Source organism: Oncorhynchus masou, chromosome 16 (genome assembly GCF_036934945.1).
Source record: "Oncorhynchus masou masou isolate Uvic2021 chromosome 16, UVic_Omas_1.1, whole genome shotgun sequence".
Lineage (NCBI taxonomy): Eukaryota > Metazoa > Chordata > Actinopteri > Salmoniformes > Salmonidae > Oncorhynchus > Oncorhynchus masou.
The window spans coordinates 27,725,149-27,747,543 of NC_088227.1; the positions used below are offsets into that span (position 1 = coordinate 27,725,149).

Consider the following 22,395-nt stretch of genomic DNA (forward strand, 5'->3'; position numbering starts at 1 on the left):
ATGGTGCTTATACTTGCGTACTGTTTTTTGTACAGATGAATGTGGTACCTTCAGACATTTGGAAATTGCTCCCAAGGATGAACCAGACTTGTGGAGGTCTTGGCTGATTTCTTTTGATTTTCCCATGATGTCAAGCAAAGATGCACTGAGTTTGAAGGTAGGCCTAGAAATACATTCACAGGTACACCTCCAATTGACTCAAATTATGTCAATTAGCCTTTAGAAGCTTCGAAAGCCATGACATCACTTTCTGGAATTTTCCAAGGTGTTTAAAGGCACAGTTAACATAGTGTATGTAAACTTCTGACCCACTGGAATTGTGATACAGTGAATTATAATTTAAATAATCTGTCTGTAAACAATTGTTGGAAAAATTACTTGTGTCATGCACAAAGTAAATGTCCTAACCGACTTGCCAAAACTAGGTCTGACAGAGCTGTAGGACCTTCTTGGTTGGGGACAGAAACACCAGATTATCAGCAAACAGTAGACATTTGACTTCAGATTCTGAGGCCGGGTGTTGCAGACTGTTCTAATATATATGTTGAAGATGGTGTGGCCCAAGCTGCATCCCTGTTTCACCCCACAACCATGTGTGAAGAAATGTTTTTTTTTGTTGCCAATTCTAACCACACACTTGTTGTTTGTGTACATGGATTTTATAATGTGGTATGTTTCCACCAGCACCACTTTCCATCAATTCGTAGAGCAGACCCTCGTGCCAAACTGAGTCAAAAGCTTTTTGGAAATCAACAAAGCATGAGAAGACTTTGCCTTTGTGTTGATTTGTTTGTCTATTTGGATGTGCAGGGTGAATACGTGGTCTGTCTTACAGTCATTTGGCAAAAAGCCTATTTGACATTTGCTCAGTACATTGTTTTTGCTGAGGAAATGTACAAGCCTGCTGTTAATGATAATGAGGAGAATTTCCCTAAAGTTGCTGTTGACCCATATCCCACGGTAGTAATTGGGGTCAAATTTGTCTCCACTTGTATGGATTGGGGTGATCAGTCCTTGGATCCAAACATTGGGGAAGATGTCAGAGCTAAGGATGATGTTAAAGAGTTTAAGTATAGCCAATTGGAATTTGTGGTCTGCATATTTTATCATTTAATTTAGGATACTATCAACACCACAGGCCTTTTTGGGTTGGAGGGTCTGTATTTTGTTCTGTAGTTCATTCAAGGTAATTTGAGAATCCAGTGGGTTCTGGTAGTCTTTATTCGTTGATTCTATGATTTGTATGTGTTTTTGCTGTTTGTTCTTTGTTATAGATTGGAGTGGTGGTTTACCCATACATCTCCGTTTTGGATAGATACCTCTTCGTGTTTATGTTTGTTTTGTGTTTTCCTATTTTCCCAGAAGTGGTAAGAGTCTATGGATTCTTCAATTACTTTGAGACTCCTCGCTCCCTCTCTCCCTCTCTCTCTCTCTGTTTATCACTCAAATTCAAATTCAGAGAGAGAGAGAGAGAGAGAGAGGGGGAGAGAGAGCGAGAGAGAGAGAGAGAGAGCAGAGAGTGTGAGAGAAAAAGCAAGAGAGAGAGAAGGAGAGAGTGTGAGAGAAAACGCAAGAGAGAGAGAAGGAGAGTGTGAGAGAAAAAGCAAGAGAGAGAGGAGAGAGTGTGAGAGAAAAAGCAAGAGAGAGAGAAGGAGAAGGAGAGAGTGAGAGAGAGAGAGAGAGAGAAGGAGAAGGAGAGAGTGTGAGAGAGAGAGAGAAGGAGAAGGAGAGAGAGAGATAGAGAGAGAGAGAGAGAGAGAAGGAGAAGGAGAGAGTGTGAGAGAGAGAGAAGGAGAGAGTGTGAGAGAGAGAGAGAAGGAGAAGGAGAGAGAGATAGAGAGAGAGAGAAGTTGAAGGAGAGAGTGTGAGAGAGAGAGAGAAGGAGAGAGAGAGATAGAGAGAGAGAGAGGGAGCTCCTGCAGAGGGCAGACTGAGGTGTTCCATTTGGTTTCAATCAACTGCCATTTCTTCTATTTCTCTTGTTTTTTCTTCTTCATATTCTCTCTCTCTCTCTCTCTCTAGTCCCTCACCCCTCTCTCTCTCTCTCTCTAGTCCCTCACCCTCTCTCTCTCTCTCTCTCTAGTCCCTCACCCTCTCTCTCTCTCTCTCTAGTCCCTCACCCCCTCTCTCTCTCTAGTCCCTCACCTCTCTCTCTCTCTCTCTCTCTAGTCCCTCACCCCTCTCTCTCTCTCTCTCTAGTCCCTCCCCCTCTCTCTCTCTCTCTAGTCCCTCACCCCCCCTCTCTCTCTCTCTCTCTCTCTCTAGTCCCTCACCCTCTCTCTCTCTCTTTCTCTCTAGTCCCTCACCCTCTCTCTCTCTCTCTCTCTCTCTAGTCCCTAACCCCCCCTCTCTCTCTCTCTCTCTCTCTCTGTCTCTAGTCCCTCACCCTCTCTCTCTCTCTCTAGTCCCTCACCCTTGCTCTCTCTCTAGTCCCTCACCCTCTCTCTCTCTCTCTCTAGTCCCTCACCCTCTCTCTCTCTCTCTAGTCCCTCACCCTCTCTCTCTCTCTCTCTCTCTCTCTCTGTCTCTAGTCCCTCACCCTCTCTCTCTCTCTCTCTAGTCCCTCACCCTCTCTCTCTCTTGCCACCCCCCCTCTCTCTCTAGCCCCTCACCCTCTCTCTCTCCCTCTCCCTAGCCTTTCTATCTCTCTCTCTCTCTCTCCCTCTCTCTCTCTCGCCCCTCACCCCGTCTCTCTCTCCCTCTCTCTCACCCCTAACCCTCTCTCTCCCTCCCTCTCTCTCACCCCTAACCCTCCCTCTCTCTCTTGCCACTCACCCCCCTCTCTCTCTCTAGCCCCTCACCCTCTCTCTCTCTTTCTCTCTCTCTCTCTCTCTCTCTCTCCCTAGCCCCTCACTCTCTCTCTCTCGCCCCTCACCCTCTCTCTCTCCCTCTCTCTTGCCCCTCACCCTCTCTCTCTTCCTCTCTCTCGCCCCTAACCCTCTCTCTCTCTCTCTCTCTCTCTCTCTCTCTCTCTCTCTCTCTCTCTCTGTCCATCTCTCTCGCCCCTCACCCTCTCTCTCTCCCTCTCTCTCGCTCCTCACCCTCTCTCTCTTCCTCCTCTCTCGCCCCTAACCCTCTCTCTCTCTCAATTTCAATTTCAATTTAGGGGCTTTATTGGCATGGAAAACATATGTTTACATTGACAAAGCAAGTGAAGTAAACAATAAAAAAAGGGAAATAAACAATAAAAAATTACAATAAACCCTCACAAGAGTTCCAAAAGACTAAAGACAACTCAACAACCATCTGACTGCCAGATATTAGCTTCTGTCTTTTGTGGAAGGGATCCGAGGTGTTACGGACCAGGCCAGACATACCAGTGGTTCAGTTAGATAGACCCGCCCCATCGACTCAGAGCAGAGGGAGAAGAGAGGGGACTGGGCTATGTTTCCCTGGCTACCAGAGTCATAACATTAGGATTAATTATCAAATTAGAGAATGGAGCTCTTTTTACCTTTTCGATGACAGCTGCAATTTTACATTTGCCTGTGTAATGGGACTTCTAAGGATAATTTCACTTCTAGTTCCAAAACTGACATGCACATGAACAATATCCACGTTGGTGTAAATATAGACTAGTTTGAGTACACTGGAGTCACGTTCTATGTTACCTGGAGAGGATGTGTTGACAGGTGCCCCGCCCACCACTGCAAAGCCGTCCAGTTTGACCCATTCACCACCTGGGTAATCACACACAGGTAAACCACAGGGTCAACATTGAACAAGTAAGTACTGCAGACTTCACACAGGTAAACCACAGGGTCAACATTGAACAAGTAAGTACTGCAGACTTCACACAGGTAAACCACAGGGTCAACATTGAACAAGTAAGTACTGCAGACTTCACACAGGTAAACCACAGGGTCAACATTGAACAAGTAAGTACTGCAGACTTCACACAGGTAAACCACAGGGTCAACATTGAACAAGTAAGTACTGCAGACTTCACACAGGTAAACCACAGGGTCAACATTGAACAAGTAAGTACTGCAGACTTCACACAGGTAAACCACAGGGTCAACATTGAACAAGTAAGTACTGCAGACTTCACACAGGTAAACCACAGGGTCAACATTGAACAAGTAAGTACTGCAGACTTCACACAGGTAAACCACAGGGTCAACATTGAACAAGTAAGTACTGCAGACTTCACACAGGTAAACCACAGGGTCAACATTGAACAAGTAAGTACTGCAGACTTCACACAGGTAAAAAGACAAAACACACAGGTGGTGTTCAGTATCTTTTTTTATCATAACAAATCAACTATTAGTACTGAAAGCAGTATGACGTCACTGTTCTAACATTTCAATCAGGTTGTACCTCTCCTCCCCCTTTTTCTTCATCTCTCTCTCTCCCTCTTCCCTTCTCCACCATTGCACCTCTCTACTCCTCCCCTTCCTTCTCTCTCTCTCTCTCTCTCTCTCTCTCTCTCTCTCTCTCTCTCTCTCTCTCTCTCCATCCATAACTCATATTGTGGACCTGTTGCTATAACAGAGGTCTGTACAAACACATTAATGATGAAGAAGCAACGTGGTGTTATTTACGATGACTAATGCTGCTAGCATGTAGTGGGAACAGATTGATCTGCAAGGAGCAAATCATCTCATACACTCCCAGTCCCTCCACACACACACACACACACACACACACACACACACACACACACACACACACACACACACACACACACACACACACACACACACACACACACACACACACACGCGCGCGCACACGCACACGCACACACACACACACACACACACACACACACACACACACACACAGAGACAGACAGACACACACAGAGTCAGTGACCACAACACATGGGTTTGGGTTATTGGACCGAGGATAGGTTTAGATGTGGAAAACAAGGGCTGGCCCCAGGCTTGGGCTGCTGATGAAGTGTAGCCCTGTGATGCCAAGCTCCAAGCTCAGAGGAAAATGGAAATGTGACAAAGGGCGGGTGAACTGATTTCATACTGTTGGAAAACATCAGGCCTTCAGTTGGGTTTTGGTCCTAAATGCCCTAAAAACCTCCAATAACTACAGTCTGGGGCTGCCATGTTTTAGTCGGGGTATGTTGTGACTGTTTAAAAGCACTGCTAGTGTAAAGTGCACATTAACAACGTGTGTTGAAACACATCTCTGACCTTCTGGTTAACAGTAGAACACACACACACGCACGCACACACACACACAGTAGATGTGCTTACTTGTGCCACGAGGCACGGCCACACTAAAGGCTTTGGTTTGAGGGCCCTGGCCCCTCCTATTGAAGATGTACCGGTCCCCAGGCTGCCCCCCCCCTCACCTCCTGGCGTCTCTGCTCTGTAGACAGGTTTGCTGATCCCCTCCTCATTCTCGGCACTCATCTTCAGAAAGTGCAGAACTCCGGGCTCTGAAACACACTCTGCAGTTTAGGCCAATCCTCTCTCTCTCTCCCTCATCCCTCTTTCCCTCACTCTCTCTTTCTTTCTCTCCTCTCTCTTGCTCTACCTCTATCCCTCTCTCTCTCTCTTTCTTTCTCTCCCTCCATCCCTCTTTCTCTCACTCTCTCTCTTTCTCTCTCTCTCTTCCTCCCTCCCTCTCTCTTTTTCTCTCCCTCATTCCTCTTTCTCTCACTCTCTCTCTTTCTCTCTCTCCCTCCCTCCCTCTCTTTTTCTCTCCCTCATTCCTCTTTCTCTCACTCCCTCTCTTTCTTCCACCACCAGTCCTGTCATGCTCACCCCCTAACATTCCTTCTTACTCTCCCTCACTTTCTCTCATTTTATTTCTCCCACTCTCCTTCAGTCCCACTTTATTTCTCTCTCTCTCTCTCTCTCTCTCTCTCTCTTTTGTTCAATGTCTTACCTACATCCTCCAGTACCTCGGAGCGTCTGTCCTTGTCCACCTTGATGAAGCGCAGTGTTCTCATGGACTTTCCGTAGCTGATGGTGTAGCGGTCCACCGGGCGACCGTCCAGCTCGTTGGGAGGTTCCCAGCTCACCCTCAGGCCCTTGTCCACTGACGTCAGCTTCACGTTCCGCGGCCGCAGGGGCTTTTCGGCTACGCACGCACGGAAGAAAATACTCAATGTTGGTAAATATTAAAAAGGAGGAGGAGTAGGGGCTCAACTGGTCAATGACATGAAAACAAGACGAGGAAGGGTTATTTTTCTGTCTTCTTATTGACTGCATTTATCCAAACAAAACAAAGCAAATACGTACCAGTATGCTCAAATTAAACAGGACAGGAAAAAGCAGAGTGGAAAGAAAACATTTGCGTTTACTTCCTTCTGATAGTGTTGAAAATGCAATCGTTATTGAGATGACAGCATAACACGCTCCATGTCCAACATCAGGCCCAGTAAATGGAATAAAGCATTTAGTGAAGGATTGCAACATCGATATAAAAGTCCCAGTCCAACCCTGGTCAACAGACAGATAGGCACTGGAGTCCTTGGAAAGGAGTGTGTGAGGGTGTAGTTCATAATGATTCAGCATAGAAAACAATCTCATTTATATACTCATAAAGAAAACATAACTGAATTCATCATGATCACAAACAATGCCAGTAAGACTGCTGTTGTTGAAACAGACTGTTGTTGTTGAAACAGACTGCTATTGATGAAACAGACTGCTGTTGATGAAACAGACTGCTGTTGATGAAACAGACTGCTGTTGATGAAACAGACTGCTGTTGTTGAAACAGACTGCTGTTGATGAAACAGACTGCTGTTGATGAAACAGACTGCTGTTGATGAAACAGACTGCTGTTGTTGAAACAGACTGCTGTTGATGAAACAGACTGCTGTTGATGAAACAGACTGCTGTTGTTGAAACAGACTGCTGTTGATGAAACAGACTGCTGTTGTTGAAACAGACTGCTGTTGATGAAACAGACTGCTGTTGATGAAACAGACTGCTGTTTGCACGGATATTGCAACTCCAGTAGATTCTTACTGGAGTTTATTACACATAGTCAAATGGATGCACAGGAATCATGGACACAGTAAATATTTCTTGAGCTGTCTAAGGAACCCCATCTGATGCTCAGGATCAGAGTACAACCTCTCCCACAGTCTTCAGGATGGCTTCCTTCATCTGCTGTATATCATGTTCATTAACACAGGAGTTTCCTAGTTTCCTAGTTTACAGGTGTCCACCCAGGTAGAATTTTCCCGGCTAACTGTTTCCAGGTGGAACTCAATGTTTCATGTTCCCAAACAGTTTCGTTTGTGGGAGCCAGGAGTAACTCCTGTCATTGATGCTGCATGTAGGCAGGCTCTCCCAGCTCTTTATAGGACAGATCTGTGGTCTCTGACTTCTTCTAGAGGTTTACTTTGTGCTGAAAGCCCTTCTCATCACGATGCCTGCTTACTGCTTACTGCTTACTGCTTACTGCTTACTGCCTACTACTTACTGCCTACTGCTTACTGCCTACTGCCTACTGCCTACTGCCTACTGATTACTGATTACTGCCTACTGCCTACTGCCTACTGCCTACTGCCTATTGCCTACTGCCTACTGCCTACTGATTACTGATTACTGCCTACTGCCTACTGCCTACTGCCTACTGCCTACTGCTTACTGCTTACTGCCTACTGATTACTGATTACTGCCTACTGCCTACTGCCTACTGCCTACTGCCTACTGCTTACTGCCTACTGATTACTGATTACTGATTACTGCCTACTGCCTACTGCCTACTGCCTACTGCCTACTGCCTACTGCTTACTGCTTACTGCCTACTGCCTACTGATTACTGATTACTGCCTACTGCTTACTGCTTACTGCCTACTGATTACTGATTACTGCCTACTGCTTACCTCTTACTGCCTACTGATTACTGATTACTGCCTACTGCTTACCTCTTACTGCCTACTGATTACTGATTACTGCCTACTGCTTACCTCTTACTGCCTACTGCTTACCTCTTACTGCCTACTGATTACTGATTACTGCCTACTGCTTACCTCTTACTGCCTACTGATTACTGATTACTGCCTACTGCTTACCTCTTACTGCCTACTGCTTACCTCTTACTGCCTACTGATTACTGATTACCTCTTACTGCCTACTGCTTACTGCTTACTTATGATACAACTGCTCTGGCGCCTAGCTCGGGGACACAGAACCTAATCTTTCATACACATCTTTACTGGAGACTGCATATGTGTGTGTGTGTGTGTTAGAGAGAGAGAGAGAGAGAGAGAGAGACAGAGAGAGAGTGTGTGTGTGTGTGTCTGTTCTTGTTTTGCTGGCCCAATGGGGACATTGAACTGTTTGCACACCTTCCGTATCGGGACGTCATGACGAACTGGGGACAAATCTGTGCGTGCGTGCGCGCGCGCGCATGTGTGTGTGTGTGCGTGCGCGCGTGTGCGTGTGCGTGTGTGTGTGTGCGTTTGTGTAAGTAAGAGAGAAAGAGTATGATACAAAAAATCCTACTTTCACATGTGGAATTGCAAGTTCACATGTGAAAATCAATCACATGAAAAAATCTATTTTGCAGGATCACATGCAAGAAAACTCCACATGTGAAAGTGATATTTTCACATGTGGAGTTTTCTTGCATGTGATCCTGCAAAATATATTTTTTTCATGTGATTGATTTTCACATATGAACTTGCAATTTAACAACAATAATTTGCAAAAATCTGAAAATATCTGAAAAACATTTGTGTGATTATTTTTCAAATGTCAACTTTATTTACATGTGAACATACAACATACGACACTGCAAATTATAATTTTTAGATCATTTAGATTGTTTTTCACATGTGAACTTGCAATTCCACCAACACTTGAAAGTGAACATTTAATTCGCAGTTTCACATGTAAGAAAACTCCACATTTACTCTAATGTTTGTAAACAAAATAAATGTAAACAAACACTATATAGTCTAAAAACATGAAAACTATGATTTTGATATTGTGGATGGTCAGTCATTGCATCCATAGCGTAGTCAGTGGATTTGAGAGTGGTTACAGTTCCCCAGCCCATCTCTCAGCTGTGTACCGGAACAGGGGCGGGGAACACAATTAATGTTAACGATCCAATGAAGGATTGCTGCTTTAAACACCTTTAATAGAGTCATAGTGTTATTATGTGGTGCAATCCTCTAAGAGGTGAGTTGTTCATGCCATTAATATCAAGCAAAACCTCTGAAGTTCAGAACAACATTCTTAATACTGCAAAAGAAATAATGATATTGATAGCAAAACATAAACCCCAAAGTCTTGATAACAAAACTAAATATTGCAAGGAAATCATTTTTAAATGCAAATGAATTGTCAATGGATGCAACGACAAAATCTTTTAGTAATTTTTTTTTACGACAAAATAAAACGACTCTCTCTTTCCTGCAATTTTCCCTACCTTTGGTTATGTTACCCTGGCCTTTGCATTCACTGGCTTTTATCCCGTTGCTAGTTTTGGCACATTTATTACAGAAAGATAGCATCCTGCATCACACTGTTGGTTTGCCTCTGAAGCTGAGCAGGTTGGTCCCTGGGTAGGAGACCAGATGTGGGGCTTTGCTTTTCACACGAGGGAAAAACACTTGAAAAAGTACATGTGAAACTTCACACCTGTCTGAAAACAACTTGTCTGACTCAGGAAAATGTCATATATAGGAAGAGATGTGGTACTGAGAGGAAGTCCAGTCAGGGGTAGTGGGAGAGGATGGAAACTGGGCTGACACTATGCTAATTGTCTCATCGTTGAAACATCTAAACTCAATAGATTTCTCTGTTCCCAAAACTAGATTCTGTTACGAACACAGTGCACTAAGTTTTATAGAGTTGACGCTTTGCAAAAGGTTAAAAAAAACGCAGTTGTTTAGAAGGAGTGCAAGGTCAAATTGAGTATGAGCACACGCGCACTTCACAGAGTCGTCGTTCCCTAACGGAAATATGCAAATACATGCTACAACGTGCCAATAGGATCTTGTGAGCTCATGTTTGGCTCTGCCCACCTCCTTGCTTGTTCTGCCCACTATGCTTCATTTGCTCCAACTGTAAACGACACAGATGAACTATCTTGGGTGAGTTATAAATATCTTTGTAACCAGCACAGGGTAGGAGATGGAAACACCACAATGCTGCCTGCTGCAGTATCAGGGCTTGTCTGATCAGATTGATCCACTACCAACCAGCTAATCCTGTGGTTTAATTCACACTCGATCTACACACACACTTTCTACACTGACACACTCTATAGACTGACACACTCTCTACACTGACACACTCTCTAAACTGACACTATCTCTACACTGACACACTCTCTACACTGACACACTCTCTACACTGACGCACTCTCTACACTGACACACTCTCTACACTGACACACACTCTACACTGATACACTCTCAACACTGACACACTCTCTACACTGACACACTCTCTACACTGACACACTCTCTACACTGATACACTCTCTACACTGACACTATCTCTACACTGACACACTCTCTACACTGATACACACTCTACACTGATACACTCTCTACACTGACACTATCTCTACACTGACACTATCTCTACACTGACACACTCTCTACACTGATACACACTCTACACTGATACACTCTCAACACTGACACTATCTCAACACTGACACACTCTCTACACTTGTCACACTCTCTACACTGACACACTCTCTACACTGACACACTCTCTACACTGACACACTCTCTACACTGACACAATATAAACACATTCTCTACAAACACTCTATACACACACTCTCTCTAAAAACACTCCCTCTACACACACACTCTCTCTACACACTCTCTACACAATCTCTATACACACTGTCACTAAAAACACACTCTACACACAATCTCTACACACACTCTCTTCACAATCTCTACACACTCTCTCTACAAACACACTCTCTACACACTCTCTCTACACACTCTCTCTCCACACACACACACTCTCTTTGCACACACTCTCTTTGCACACACTTGATACACACACTCGATACACACACACACTCGATACACACACTCGATACACACACTCGATACACACACTCTCTATACACACACACTCTCTACACACACTCTCTACACACACTCGATACACACACTCTCTACACACACTCTCTACACACACTCTCTACACACACAGTCTCTTCACACGCACTCTCTCTACACACACTCTATCTACACACACTATAAACACACTCTCTCTACACACACTCTCTATAAACACACTATAAACACACTCTCTCTACACACACAAACTCTACACTGGCACACTCTCTTCACACGCACTCTCTCTACACACACTCTATCTACACACACTATAAACACACTCTCTCTACACACACTCTCTATAAACACACTATAAACACACTCTCTCTACACACACTCTCTCTACACTGACACACTCTCTACACACACTCTCTCTACACTGACACACTCTCTACACTGACACACTCTCTACACACACTCTCTCTACACTGGCACACTCTCTACACTGGCACACTCTCTACACTGACACACTCTATACACTGGCACTCTCTACACTGACACACTCTAAACTGACACACTCTCTACACTGACACACTCTCTACACTGACACACTCTCTACACTGACACACTCTCTACACTGACACACTCTCTACACTGACACACTCTCTACACACACTCTCTCTACACTGACACTCTCTCTTCACTGACACACTCTACACACACTCTCTCTACACACACTCTCTCTTCACTGACACACTCTCTACACTGACACTCTCTCTTCACTGACACACTCTCTACACTGACACTCTCTCTTCACTGACACACTCTACACACACTCTCTCTTCACTGACACACTCTCTACACTGGCACACTCTCTACACTGACACACTCTCTACACACACTATCTCTACACACACTCTCTCTACACACACTTCTCTACACTGACACACTCTCTACACACACTATCTCTACACTGACACACTCTCTACACACACTATCTCTACACTGACACACTCTCTACACACACTCTCTCTACACTGACACACTCTCTACACACACTCTCTCTACACTGACACACTCTCTCTACACTGACACACTCTCTACACTGGCACACTCTCTCTACACTGACACACTCTCTACACTGACACACTCTCTACACTGACACACTCTCTACACACACTCTCTCTACACTGGCACACTCTCTACACTGACACACTCTCTACACTGACACACTCTCTACACTGACACACACTTTCTACACACACTCTCTCTACACTGGCACGCTCTCTACACTGGCACACTCTCTACACTGGCACACTCTCTACACTGACACACTCTATACACTGACACACTCTCTACACTGACACACTCTCTACACACACTCTCTCTACACTGATACACTCTCTACACTGACACACTCTCTACACTGACACACTCTCTACACTGACACTCTCTACACTGACACACTCTCTACACTGATACACTCTCTACACTGATACACTCTCTACACTGATACACTCTCTACACTGACACACTCTCTACACTGACACTCTCTACACAATCTCTATACACACTCACAATAAACACACTCTACACACTCTCCCTACACACACACTCTCTCTACACACTCTCTCTACAAACACACTCCCTACACACACACTCTCTACACACTCTCTCTACACACTCTCTCTCTACACACACTCTCACTTTGCACACACTCAATACACACACTCTCTATACACACACACTCTCTACACACACTCGATACACACACACTCGATAAACACACTCGATGCACACACTCTCTCTACACACACTCTCTACACACACACTCTCTACACACACTTGATGCACACACACTCTACACACACACACTCTCTACACACTCTCTCTACACACACTCTCTCTACACACACTCTCTACACACACACTCTCTCTACACACACTCGATGCATACACTCTCTACACACACACACTCTCTACATACACTCGATACACACACTCTCATTACACAAGCACTCTCTCTAGACACACTCGATACACATACTCTCTCTACACAAACTCTCTCTACACACACACTCTCTCTACACACACTCTCTCTACACACTCTCTCTACACAAACACACTCTCTACACACTCTCTCTACACACTCTCTCTACACACTCTCTCTACCCACACACTATTTGCACAGACTCGATACACACACTCTCTCTACACACACTCTCTCTACACAAACTCTCTCTACACACACTCTCTCTACACACACTCTCTCTACACACACTCTCTCTACACACACTCTCTCTACACACTCTCTCTACACAAACACACTCTCTACACACTCTCTCTCTCTACACACACACACTCTCTACACACTCTCTCTACCCACACACTCTTTGCACAGACTCGATACACACACTCTCTCTACACACACTCTCTCTACAAACACACTTTCTACACACTCCCTCCACACACACTCTCTACACACACTCTCTATAAACACACTCTCTACACACTGTCTATAAACACACTCTCTACACATTCTCTCTACACCAACACTCTCACTACACACACACTCTCTCCACACACACACACACACTCTCTACACACACTCTCTATAAACACATTCTCACACACTTTCTCTACACCAACACTCTCTCCACACACATTCTCTATAAACACATTCTCTACACACTCTCTCTACACACGCACTCTCTCTACTGTCACGAACCGACTCAAAGCCCGTAACAAAAGGGAGACAACGTGGAAATAAGGAGTAACAAAATATATATATTTATTAAATAAGTAAATAAGTATAATATACAATGGTGTGTGTAATCAGTAATTAGTAGTGTAAGTGAGTGTTTTGCAGGCATGGAGGTGATAATGCAGGGTGTTGAAAGATGCTAAAGCAAACAACCAAAAAACCACCAAGAAACACAACAAAATCTATAAAGGTGTCTTCATGGAGAGAGTCTCCTCCATGAATGTGGAAGAGGTCTATTTATCCTGGGAGACACCTGGCCCAGGTGTTTCCCATGTAGCTGACACCCTCCCAACTGCGCCCACCGGCATCCTAATAAGGAAACAAGAACAAAGACAGAATACGGCAGACAGAGTGGGAGGGTCGTCACACTACACACACTCTCTCTACACAAATTCTCTATAAACACACTCTCTACACACACTCTCACGATAAACACACTCTCTCTACAAACTCTCTTCACAATCTCTATACACGCTCTCCCCACACACACACACTCTCTACACACTCTCTCTACACACTCTCTACACACTTTCTACACATTCTCTCCACACACACTCCTTCTACACACACTCTCTCTACACACACACTCTCTACACACTCTCTAGAACACACTTTCTATAAACACATTCTCTACACACACTCTCTATAAACACACTCTCTACACACACGCACTCTCTACACACTCTCTCTACACACACTCTCTCTACACACACCCACTCTCTTTGCACACACTCTCTACACACTCTCTCTACACACACACACACACACACTCTCTCTACACACACTCTCTATAAACACACTCTACACACACACTCTATACACACTCTCTCTACACACACTCTCCCTACACACACACACTCGATGCACACACTCTATCTACACACACTCTCTCTACACACACTCTATCTACACACACTATAAACACACTCTCTACACACACTCTCTCTACAGACACTCTATACACACACACTCTCTCTACCCACACTCGATACACACACTCTCTAGACACACACACTCTCTACACACACTCGATACACACACTCTCTCTACACACACTCTATCTACACACATTACAAACACACTCTCTCTACACACACTCTGTCTACAGACACTCGATACATACACTCTCTACACACACACACTATCTACACACACTTGATACACACACTCTCTACACACACACACTCGATACACACGCTCTCCATACACACTCTCTCTAGACACACACACTCTCTACACACTCTCTCTCTACACACACACTCTCTTTGCACACACTCGATTCACACACTCTCTACATATACTCTCTCTACAAACACACTTTCTTTCACACTCTCTCTACACACACTCCCGCTACACACACTTTCTCTACACACACTCGAAACACACACTCTCTCCACACACACTCTCTATACACACTCTAAACACACACTCTCTACACACACACACACACACTCTCTACACACACTCTCTACACACACACACTCGATACACACACTCTCTCTACGCACACACTCTCTTCACATACACTCTCTCTACACACACACTCTCTCTACACACACTATCTACACACACTATAAACACACTCTCTACACACTCTCTCTACAGACACTCTCTCTACACACACTCTATAAACACACTCTCTATACACACTCTAAACACAAACTCTCTATACACACACACTCTCTCTACCCACACTCGATACACACACTCTCTAGACACACACACTCTCTACACACACTCGATACACACACTCTCTCTACACACACTCTATCTACACACATTACAAACACACTCTCTCTACACACACTCTGTCTACAGACACTCGATACATACACTCTCTACACACACACACTATCTACACACACTTGATACACACACTCTCTACACACACACACTCGATACACACGCTCTCCATACACACTCTCTCTAGACACACACACTCTCTACACACTCTCTCTCTACACACACACTCTCTTTGCACACACTCGATTCACACACTCTCTACATATACTCTCTCTACAAACACACTTTCTTTCACACTCTCTCTACACACACTCCCGCTACACACACTTTCTCTACACACACTCGAAACACACACTCTAAACACACACTCTCTACACACACACACACACACTCTCTACACACACTCAATACACACACTCTCTACACACACACACTCGATACACACACTCTCTCTACGCACACACTCTCTTCACATACACTCTCTCTACACACACACTCTCTCTACACACACTCTATCTACACACACTATAAACACACTCTCTACACACTCTCTCTACAGACACTCTCTCTACACACACTCTATAAACACACTCTCTATACACACTCTAAACACAAACTCTCTACACACACACACTCTCTCTACCCACACTCGATACACACACTCTCTAGACACACACACTCTCTACACACACTCTCTCTACACACACTCTCTATACACACACTCTCTCTACCCACACTCGATACATACACTCTCTACACACACGCACTATCTACACACACTTGATACACACACTCTCTACACACACACACTCGATACACACACTCTTAATTCACACACTCTCTCTACACACACTCTCTACACACACACTATCTACACACACTTGATACACACTCTCTCTACACACACACTCTCTCTACACACACTATAAGCACACTACACATACACTCTCTCTACACACACATACTCTCTCTACACACACACTCTCTCTACACACACTATAAACACACTCTACACACACACACTCTCTTTACCACACTCTCTATAAACACACGCTCTACACACTCTCTCTACACACACTATAAACACACTCTACACACACACTCTCTCTACATACATTCTCTCTACACACACTTTCTAAACACACTCTTTCTACACACACTCTCAACACACACACACACTCTCTCTACACACACTCTATCTACACACATTACAAACACACTCTCTCTACAGACACTCGATACATACACTCTCTACACACACACACACTATCTACACACACTTGATACACACACACACTCGATACACACGCTCTCCATACACACTCTCTCTAGACACACACACTCTCTACACACTCTCTCTCTACACACACACTCTCTTTGCACACACTCGATTCACACACTCTCTACATATACTCTCTCTACAAACACACTTTCTACACACTCTCTCCACACACACTCCCGCTACGCACACTCTCTCTACACACACTCGAAATACACACTCTCTCCACACACACTCTCTATACACACTCTAAACACACACTCTCTACACACACACACACTCTCTACACACACACACACACACACACTCAATACACACACTCTCTCTACACACACACTCTCTTCACATACACTCTCTCTACACACACACTCTCTCTACACACACTCTATAAACACACTCTCTATACACACTCTAAACACAAACTCTCTACACACACACACTCTCTCTACCCACACTCGATACACACACTCTCTAGACACACACACTCTCTACACACACTCGATACACACACTCGCTCTACACACACTCTCTATACACACACTCTCTCTACCCACACTCGATACATACACTCTCTACCCACACACACTATCTACACACACTTGATACACACACTCTCTACACACACACTCGATACACACACTCTCTATTCACACACTCTCTCTACACACACTCTCTATACACACACTCTCTCTACCCACACTCAATACATACACTCTCTACACACACACACTATCTACACACACTTGATACACACTCTCTCTAGACACACACTCTCTCTAGACACACACTGTCTCTACACACACTATAAACACACTACACATACACTCTCTCTACACACACATACTCTCTCTACACACATACTCTCTCTACACACACTATAAACACACTCTACACACACACACTCTACCACTCTCTATAAACACGCTCTACACACTCTCTCTACACACACTATAAACACACTCTACACACACACTCTCTCTACATACATTCTCTCTACACACACTTTCTAAACACACTCTTTCTACACACACTCTCAACACACACACACACTCTCTCTACACACTTAATACACACTCTTTCAACAAACACAGTCTCTACACACACTATACACACTCACTCTACACAAACTCTCTCACTACACACACTCTCTACACAATCTCTACACACACTCTCTCTACACACATACTCTTTCTACACACTCAATACACGCTTTTGCACACACTCTCTCTACACACACTATAAACACTCTCTCTCTACACACACTCTCTCTACACAAACTCTCTCTACACAAACTCTCTACCTACACACACTCTCTACCTACACTCTACACACACACACACTCTCTACACACACTATACACACACTCTATGCACACACTCTCTCTATACACTCTCTCTACACACACTCTCTCCATACACACTCTCTCCACACACTCTCTCTACACACACTCTATACTCTCTCTCTACACACACTCTCTCTATACACACACTATCTACAAACACACTCTCTCTACACACTCGCACATGACACGCTGGAAAATATTCTGCCTCTCTCTCTCTCTCTTTTGGACATTGTAGGCTTTTGGGGATTGTAGGCTTTTGGGGATTGTAGGCTTTTGGGGATTGTAGGCTTTTGGGGATTGTAGACTTTTGGGGATTGTAGGCTTTTGGGGATTGTAGACTTTTGGGGATTGTAGGCTTTTGGGGATTGTAGACTTTTGGGGATTGTAGACTTTTGGGGATTGTAGACTTTTGGGGATTGTAGGCTTTTGGGGATTGTAGACTTTTGGGGATTGTAGGCTTTTGGGATTGTAGACTTTTGTGCTTTTATTAAGTGCTCTATGTGCTACAGTTTTTCCAAGATACTTTTAATGAAACTGGGGTCCATGATCTCCATCAGAACCTAATGAGCACAACAGCATTATTTTTTGCAAAACTGTAAGTAATTTCTCATTGCTTTCACACACAATGCAAATGCTAAGCACATTTTTGCAAAACAGTCATGACAAACACAATGTTCAACATTTGGACACGTCTAATATAAATGACTCCCATTAATGTGAACCTCTTCCGCATGTGTGCAAACTGCCTTTGCGCACCTGTTCAATCACCAATCAGTCCTTATTCATGCATAAAAGAGGTAACCTCTGAGTTGCTGTTTGCAAGAATGGACCAAGTAAGAGATTGAGGGCAAGGACAAAGGAGAGGTAGCGGGGCACATAGAGGAATATAGTTCAGCTCTCAGTTCAAATGGAAAAAGGTCAAATATGCCTTTTGTTTCTGGATATTCATGCTCTTGAGTGACATTCTTTCTGCATTGGTCAGCTTTGGTCAAACCACTTTAGGAAGAAAGAATAAAGCCCATGCTGTGATAATATGTTGACTCACCTTTTATGATGCGTACTATAATTATAGCATCAACACATGGTCCAGACATACACTACATGACCAGAAGTATGTGGACACCTGCAAGGAGAACATCTCATTCTAAAATCACCTGCTAGTAGAACATCTCATTCTAAAATCGCCTGCTAGTAGAACATCTCATTCTAAAATCACCTGCTAGTAGAACATCTCATTCTAAAATCGCCTGCTAGTAGAACATCTCATTCTAAAATCACCTGCAAGTAGAACATCTCATTCTAAAATCACCTGCTAGTAGAACATCTCATTCTAAAATCGCCTGCTAGTGGAACATCTCATTCTAAAATCGCCTGCTAGTAGAACATCTCATTCTAAAATCACCTGCTAGTAGAACATCTCATTCTAAAATCGCCTGCTAGTAGAACATCTCATTCTAAAATCACCTGCTAGTAGAACATCTCATTCTAAAATCACCTGCTAGTAGAACATCTCATTCTAAAATCACCTGCTAGTAGAACATCTCATTCTAAAATCGCCTGCTAGTAGAACATCTCATTCTAAAATCACCTGCAAGTAGAACATCTCATTCTAAAATCACCTGCCAGTAGAACATCTCATTCTAAAATCACCTGCTAGTAGAACATCTCATTCATTAATATGGAGTTGGTCTCCCCGTTGCTGCTATAACAGCCTCCACTCTTCTGGGAAGGCTTTCCACTAGATGTTGGTACATTGCTGCTATAAAAGCCTCCACTCTTCTGGGAAGGCTTTCCACTAGATGTTGGAATATTGCTGCTATAACAGCCTCATCTCTTCTGGGAAGGCTTTCCACTAGATGTTGGAACATTGCTGCTATAACAGCCTCCACTCGTCTGGGAAGGCTTTCCACTAGATGTTGGAACATTGCTGCTGTAACAGCCTCCACTCTTCTGGGAAGGCTTTCCACTAGATGTTGGAACATTGCTGCTATAACGGCCTCCACTCTTCTGGGAAGGCTTTCCACTAGATGTTGGAACATTGCTGCCAGAACAGCCTCCACTCTTCTGGGAAGGCTTTCCACTAGATGTTGGAACATTGCTGCTATAACAGCCTCCACTCTTCTGGGAAGACTTTCCACTAGATGTTGGTACATTGCTGCTATAACAGCCTCCACTCTTCTGGGAAGGCTTTCCACTAGATGTTGGAACATTGCTGCTATAACAGCCTCCACTCTTCTGGGAAGGCTTTCCACTAGATGTTGGAACATTGCTGCTATAACAGCCTCCACTCTTCTGGGAAGACTTTCCACTAGATGTTGGAACATTGCTGCTATAACAGCCTCCACTCTTCTGGGAAGGCTTTCCACTAGATGTTGGAACATTGCTGCTATAACAGCCTCCACTCTTCTGGGAAGACTTTCCACTAGATGTTGGAACATTGCTGCTATAACAGCCTCCACTCTTCTGGGAAGGCTTTCCACTAGATGTTGGAACATTGCTGCTATAGCAGCCTCATCTCTTCGGGGGAAGGCTTTCCACTAGATGTTGGAACATTGCTGCTATAACAGCCTCATCTCTTCTGGGAAAGCTTTCCACTAGATGTTGTTACATTGCTGCTATAAAAGCCTCCACTCTTCTGGGAAGGCTTTCCACTAGATGTTGGAATATTGCTGCTATGACAGCCTCATCTCTTCTGGGAAGGCTTTCCACTAGATGTTGGAACATTGCTGCTATAACAGCCTCCACTCTTCTGGGAAGACTTTCCACTAGATGTTGGAATATTGCTGCTAAAACAGCCTCCACTCCTCTGGGAAGGCTTTCCACTAGATGTTGGAACATTGCTGCTATAACAGCCTCCACTCTTCTGGGAAGGCTTTCCACTAGATGTTGGAACATTGCTGCTGTAACAGCCTCCACTCTTCTGGGAAGGCTTTCCACTAGATGTTGGAACATTGCTGCTATAAAAGCCTCCACTCTTCTGGGAAGGCTTTCCACTAGATGTTGGAACATTGCTGCTATAACAGCCTCATCTCTTCTGGGAAGGCTTTCCAGTAGATGTTGGAATATTGCTGCTATGACAGCCTCATCTCTTCTGGGAAGGCTTTCCACTAGATGTTGGTACATTGCTGCTATAACAGCCTCATCTCTTCTGGGAAGGCTTTCCACTAGATGTTGGAATATTGCTGCTATGACAGCCTCATCTCTTCTGGGAAGGCTTTCCACTAGATGTTGGAACATTGCTGCTGTAACAGCCTCCACTCTTCTGTGAAGGCTTTCCACTAGATGTTGGAACATTGCTGCTATAACAGCCTCCACTCTTCTGGGAAGGCTTTCCACTAGATGTTGGAACATTGCTGCTATAACAGCCTCCACTCTTCTGGGAAGGCTTTCCACTAGATGTTGGAACATTGCTGCTATAACAGCCTCCACTCTTCTGGGAAGACTTTCCACTAGATGTTGGTACATTGCTGCTATAACAGCCTCCACTCTTCTGGGAAGGCTTTCCACTAGATGTTGGAACATTGCTGCTATAACAGCCTCCACTCTTCTGGGAAGGCTTTCCACTAGATGTTGGTACATTGCAGCTATAACAGTCTCCACTCTTCTGGGAAGGCTTTCCACTAGATGTTGGAATATTGCTGCTATAACAGCCTCCACTCTTCTGGGAAGGCTTTCCACTAGATGTTGGAACATTGCTGCTATAACAGCCTCCACTCTTCTGGGAAGACTTTCCACTAGATGTTGGAACATTGCTGCTATAACAGCCTCCACTCTTCTGGGAAGGCTTTCCACTAGATGTTGGAACATTGCTGCTATAGCAGCCTCATCTCTTCGGGGGAAGGCTTTCCACTAGATGTTGGAACATTGCTGCTATAACAGCCTCATCTCTTCTGGGAAAGCTTTCCACTAGATGTTGTTACATTGCTGCTATAAAAGCCTCCACTCTTCTGGGAAGGCTTTCCACTAGATGTTGGAATATTGCTGCTATGACAGCCTCATCTCTTCTGGGAAGGCTTTCCACTAGATGTTGGAACATTGCTGCTATAACAGCCTCCACTCTTCTGGGAAGACTTTCCACTAGATGTTGGAACATTGCTGCTATAACAGCCTCCACTCTTCTGGGAAGGCTTTCCACTAGATGTTGGAACATTGCTGCTATAACAGCCTCCACTCTTCTGGGAAGGCTTTCCACTAGATGTTGGAACATTGCTGCTATAACAGCCTCCACTCTTCTGGGAAGGCTTTCCACTAGATGTTGGAACATTGCTGCTATAACAGCCTTATCTCTTCTGGGAAGG

At 44.3% G+C, this 22,395-nt stretch overlaps 1 protein-coding gene across 2 annotated transcripts in view; it reads right to left on the minus strand.

Moving 5' to 3' along the window:
• The window catches only part of fndc1 (fibronectin type III domain containing 1), a 79,997-nt gene that overhangs the window by 53,402 nt on the left and 4,200 nt on the right, over nt 1-22,395 (minus strand). The window contains exons 2-4 of one of the 2 annotated variants that reach the window (XM_064991379.1): nt 5,857-6,051; nt 5,318-5,404; nt 3,612-3,680 (exon numbers count right to left, since the gene is read on the minus strand). In XM_064991379.1, the coding sequence (XP_064847451.1) occupies nt 3,612-3,680; nt 5,318-5,404; nt 5,857-6,051 (351 nt within the window). The remainder of the gene's footprint in view (nt 1-3,611; nt 3,681-5,317; nt 5,405-5,856; nt 6,052-22,395) is intronic. The other variant, XM_064991380.1, reaches the window with a different exon arrangement.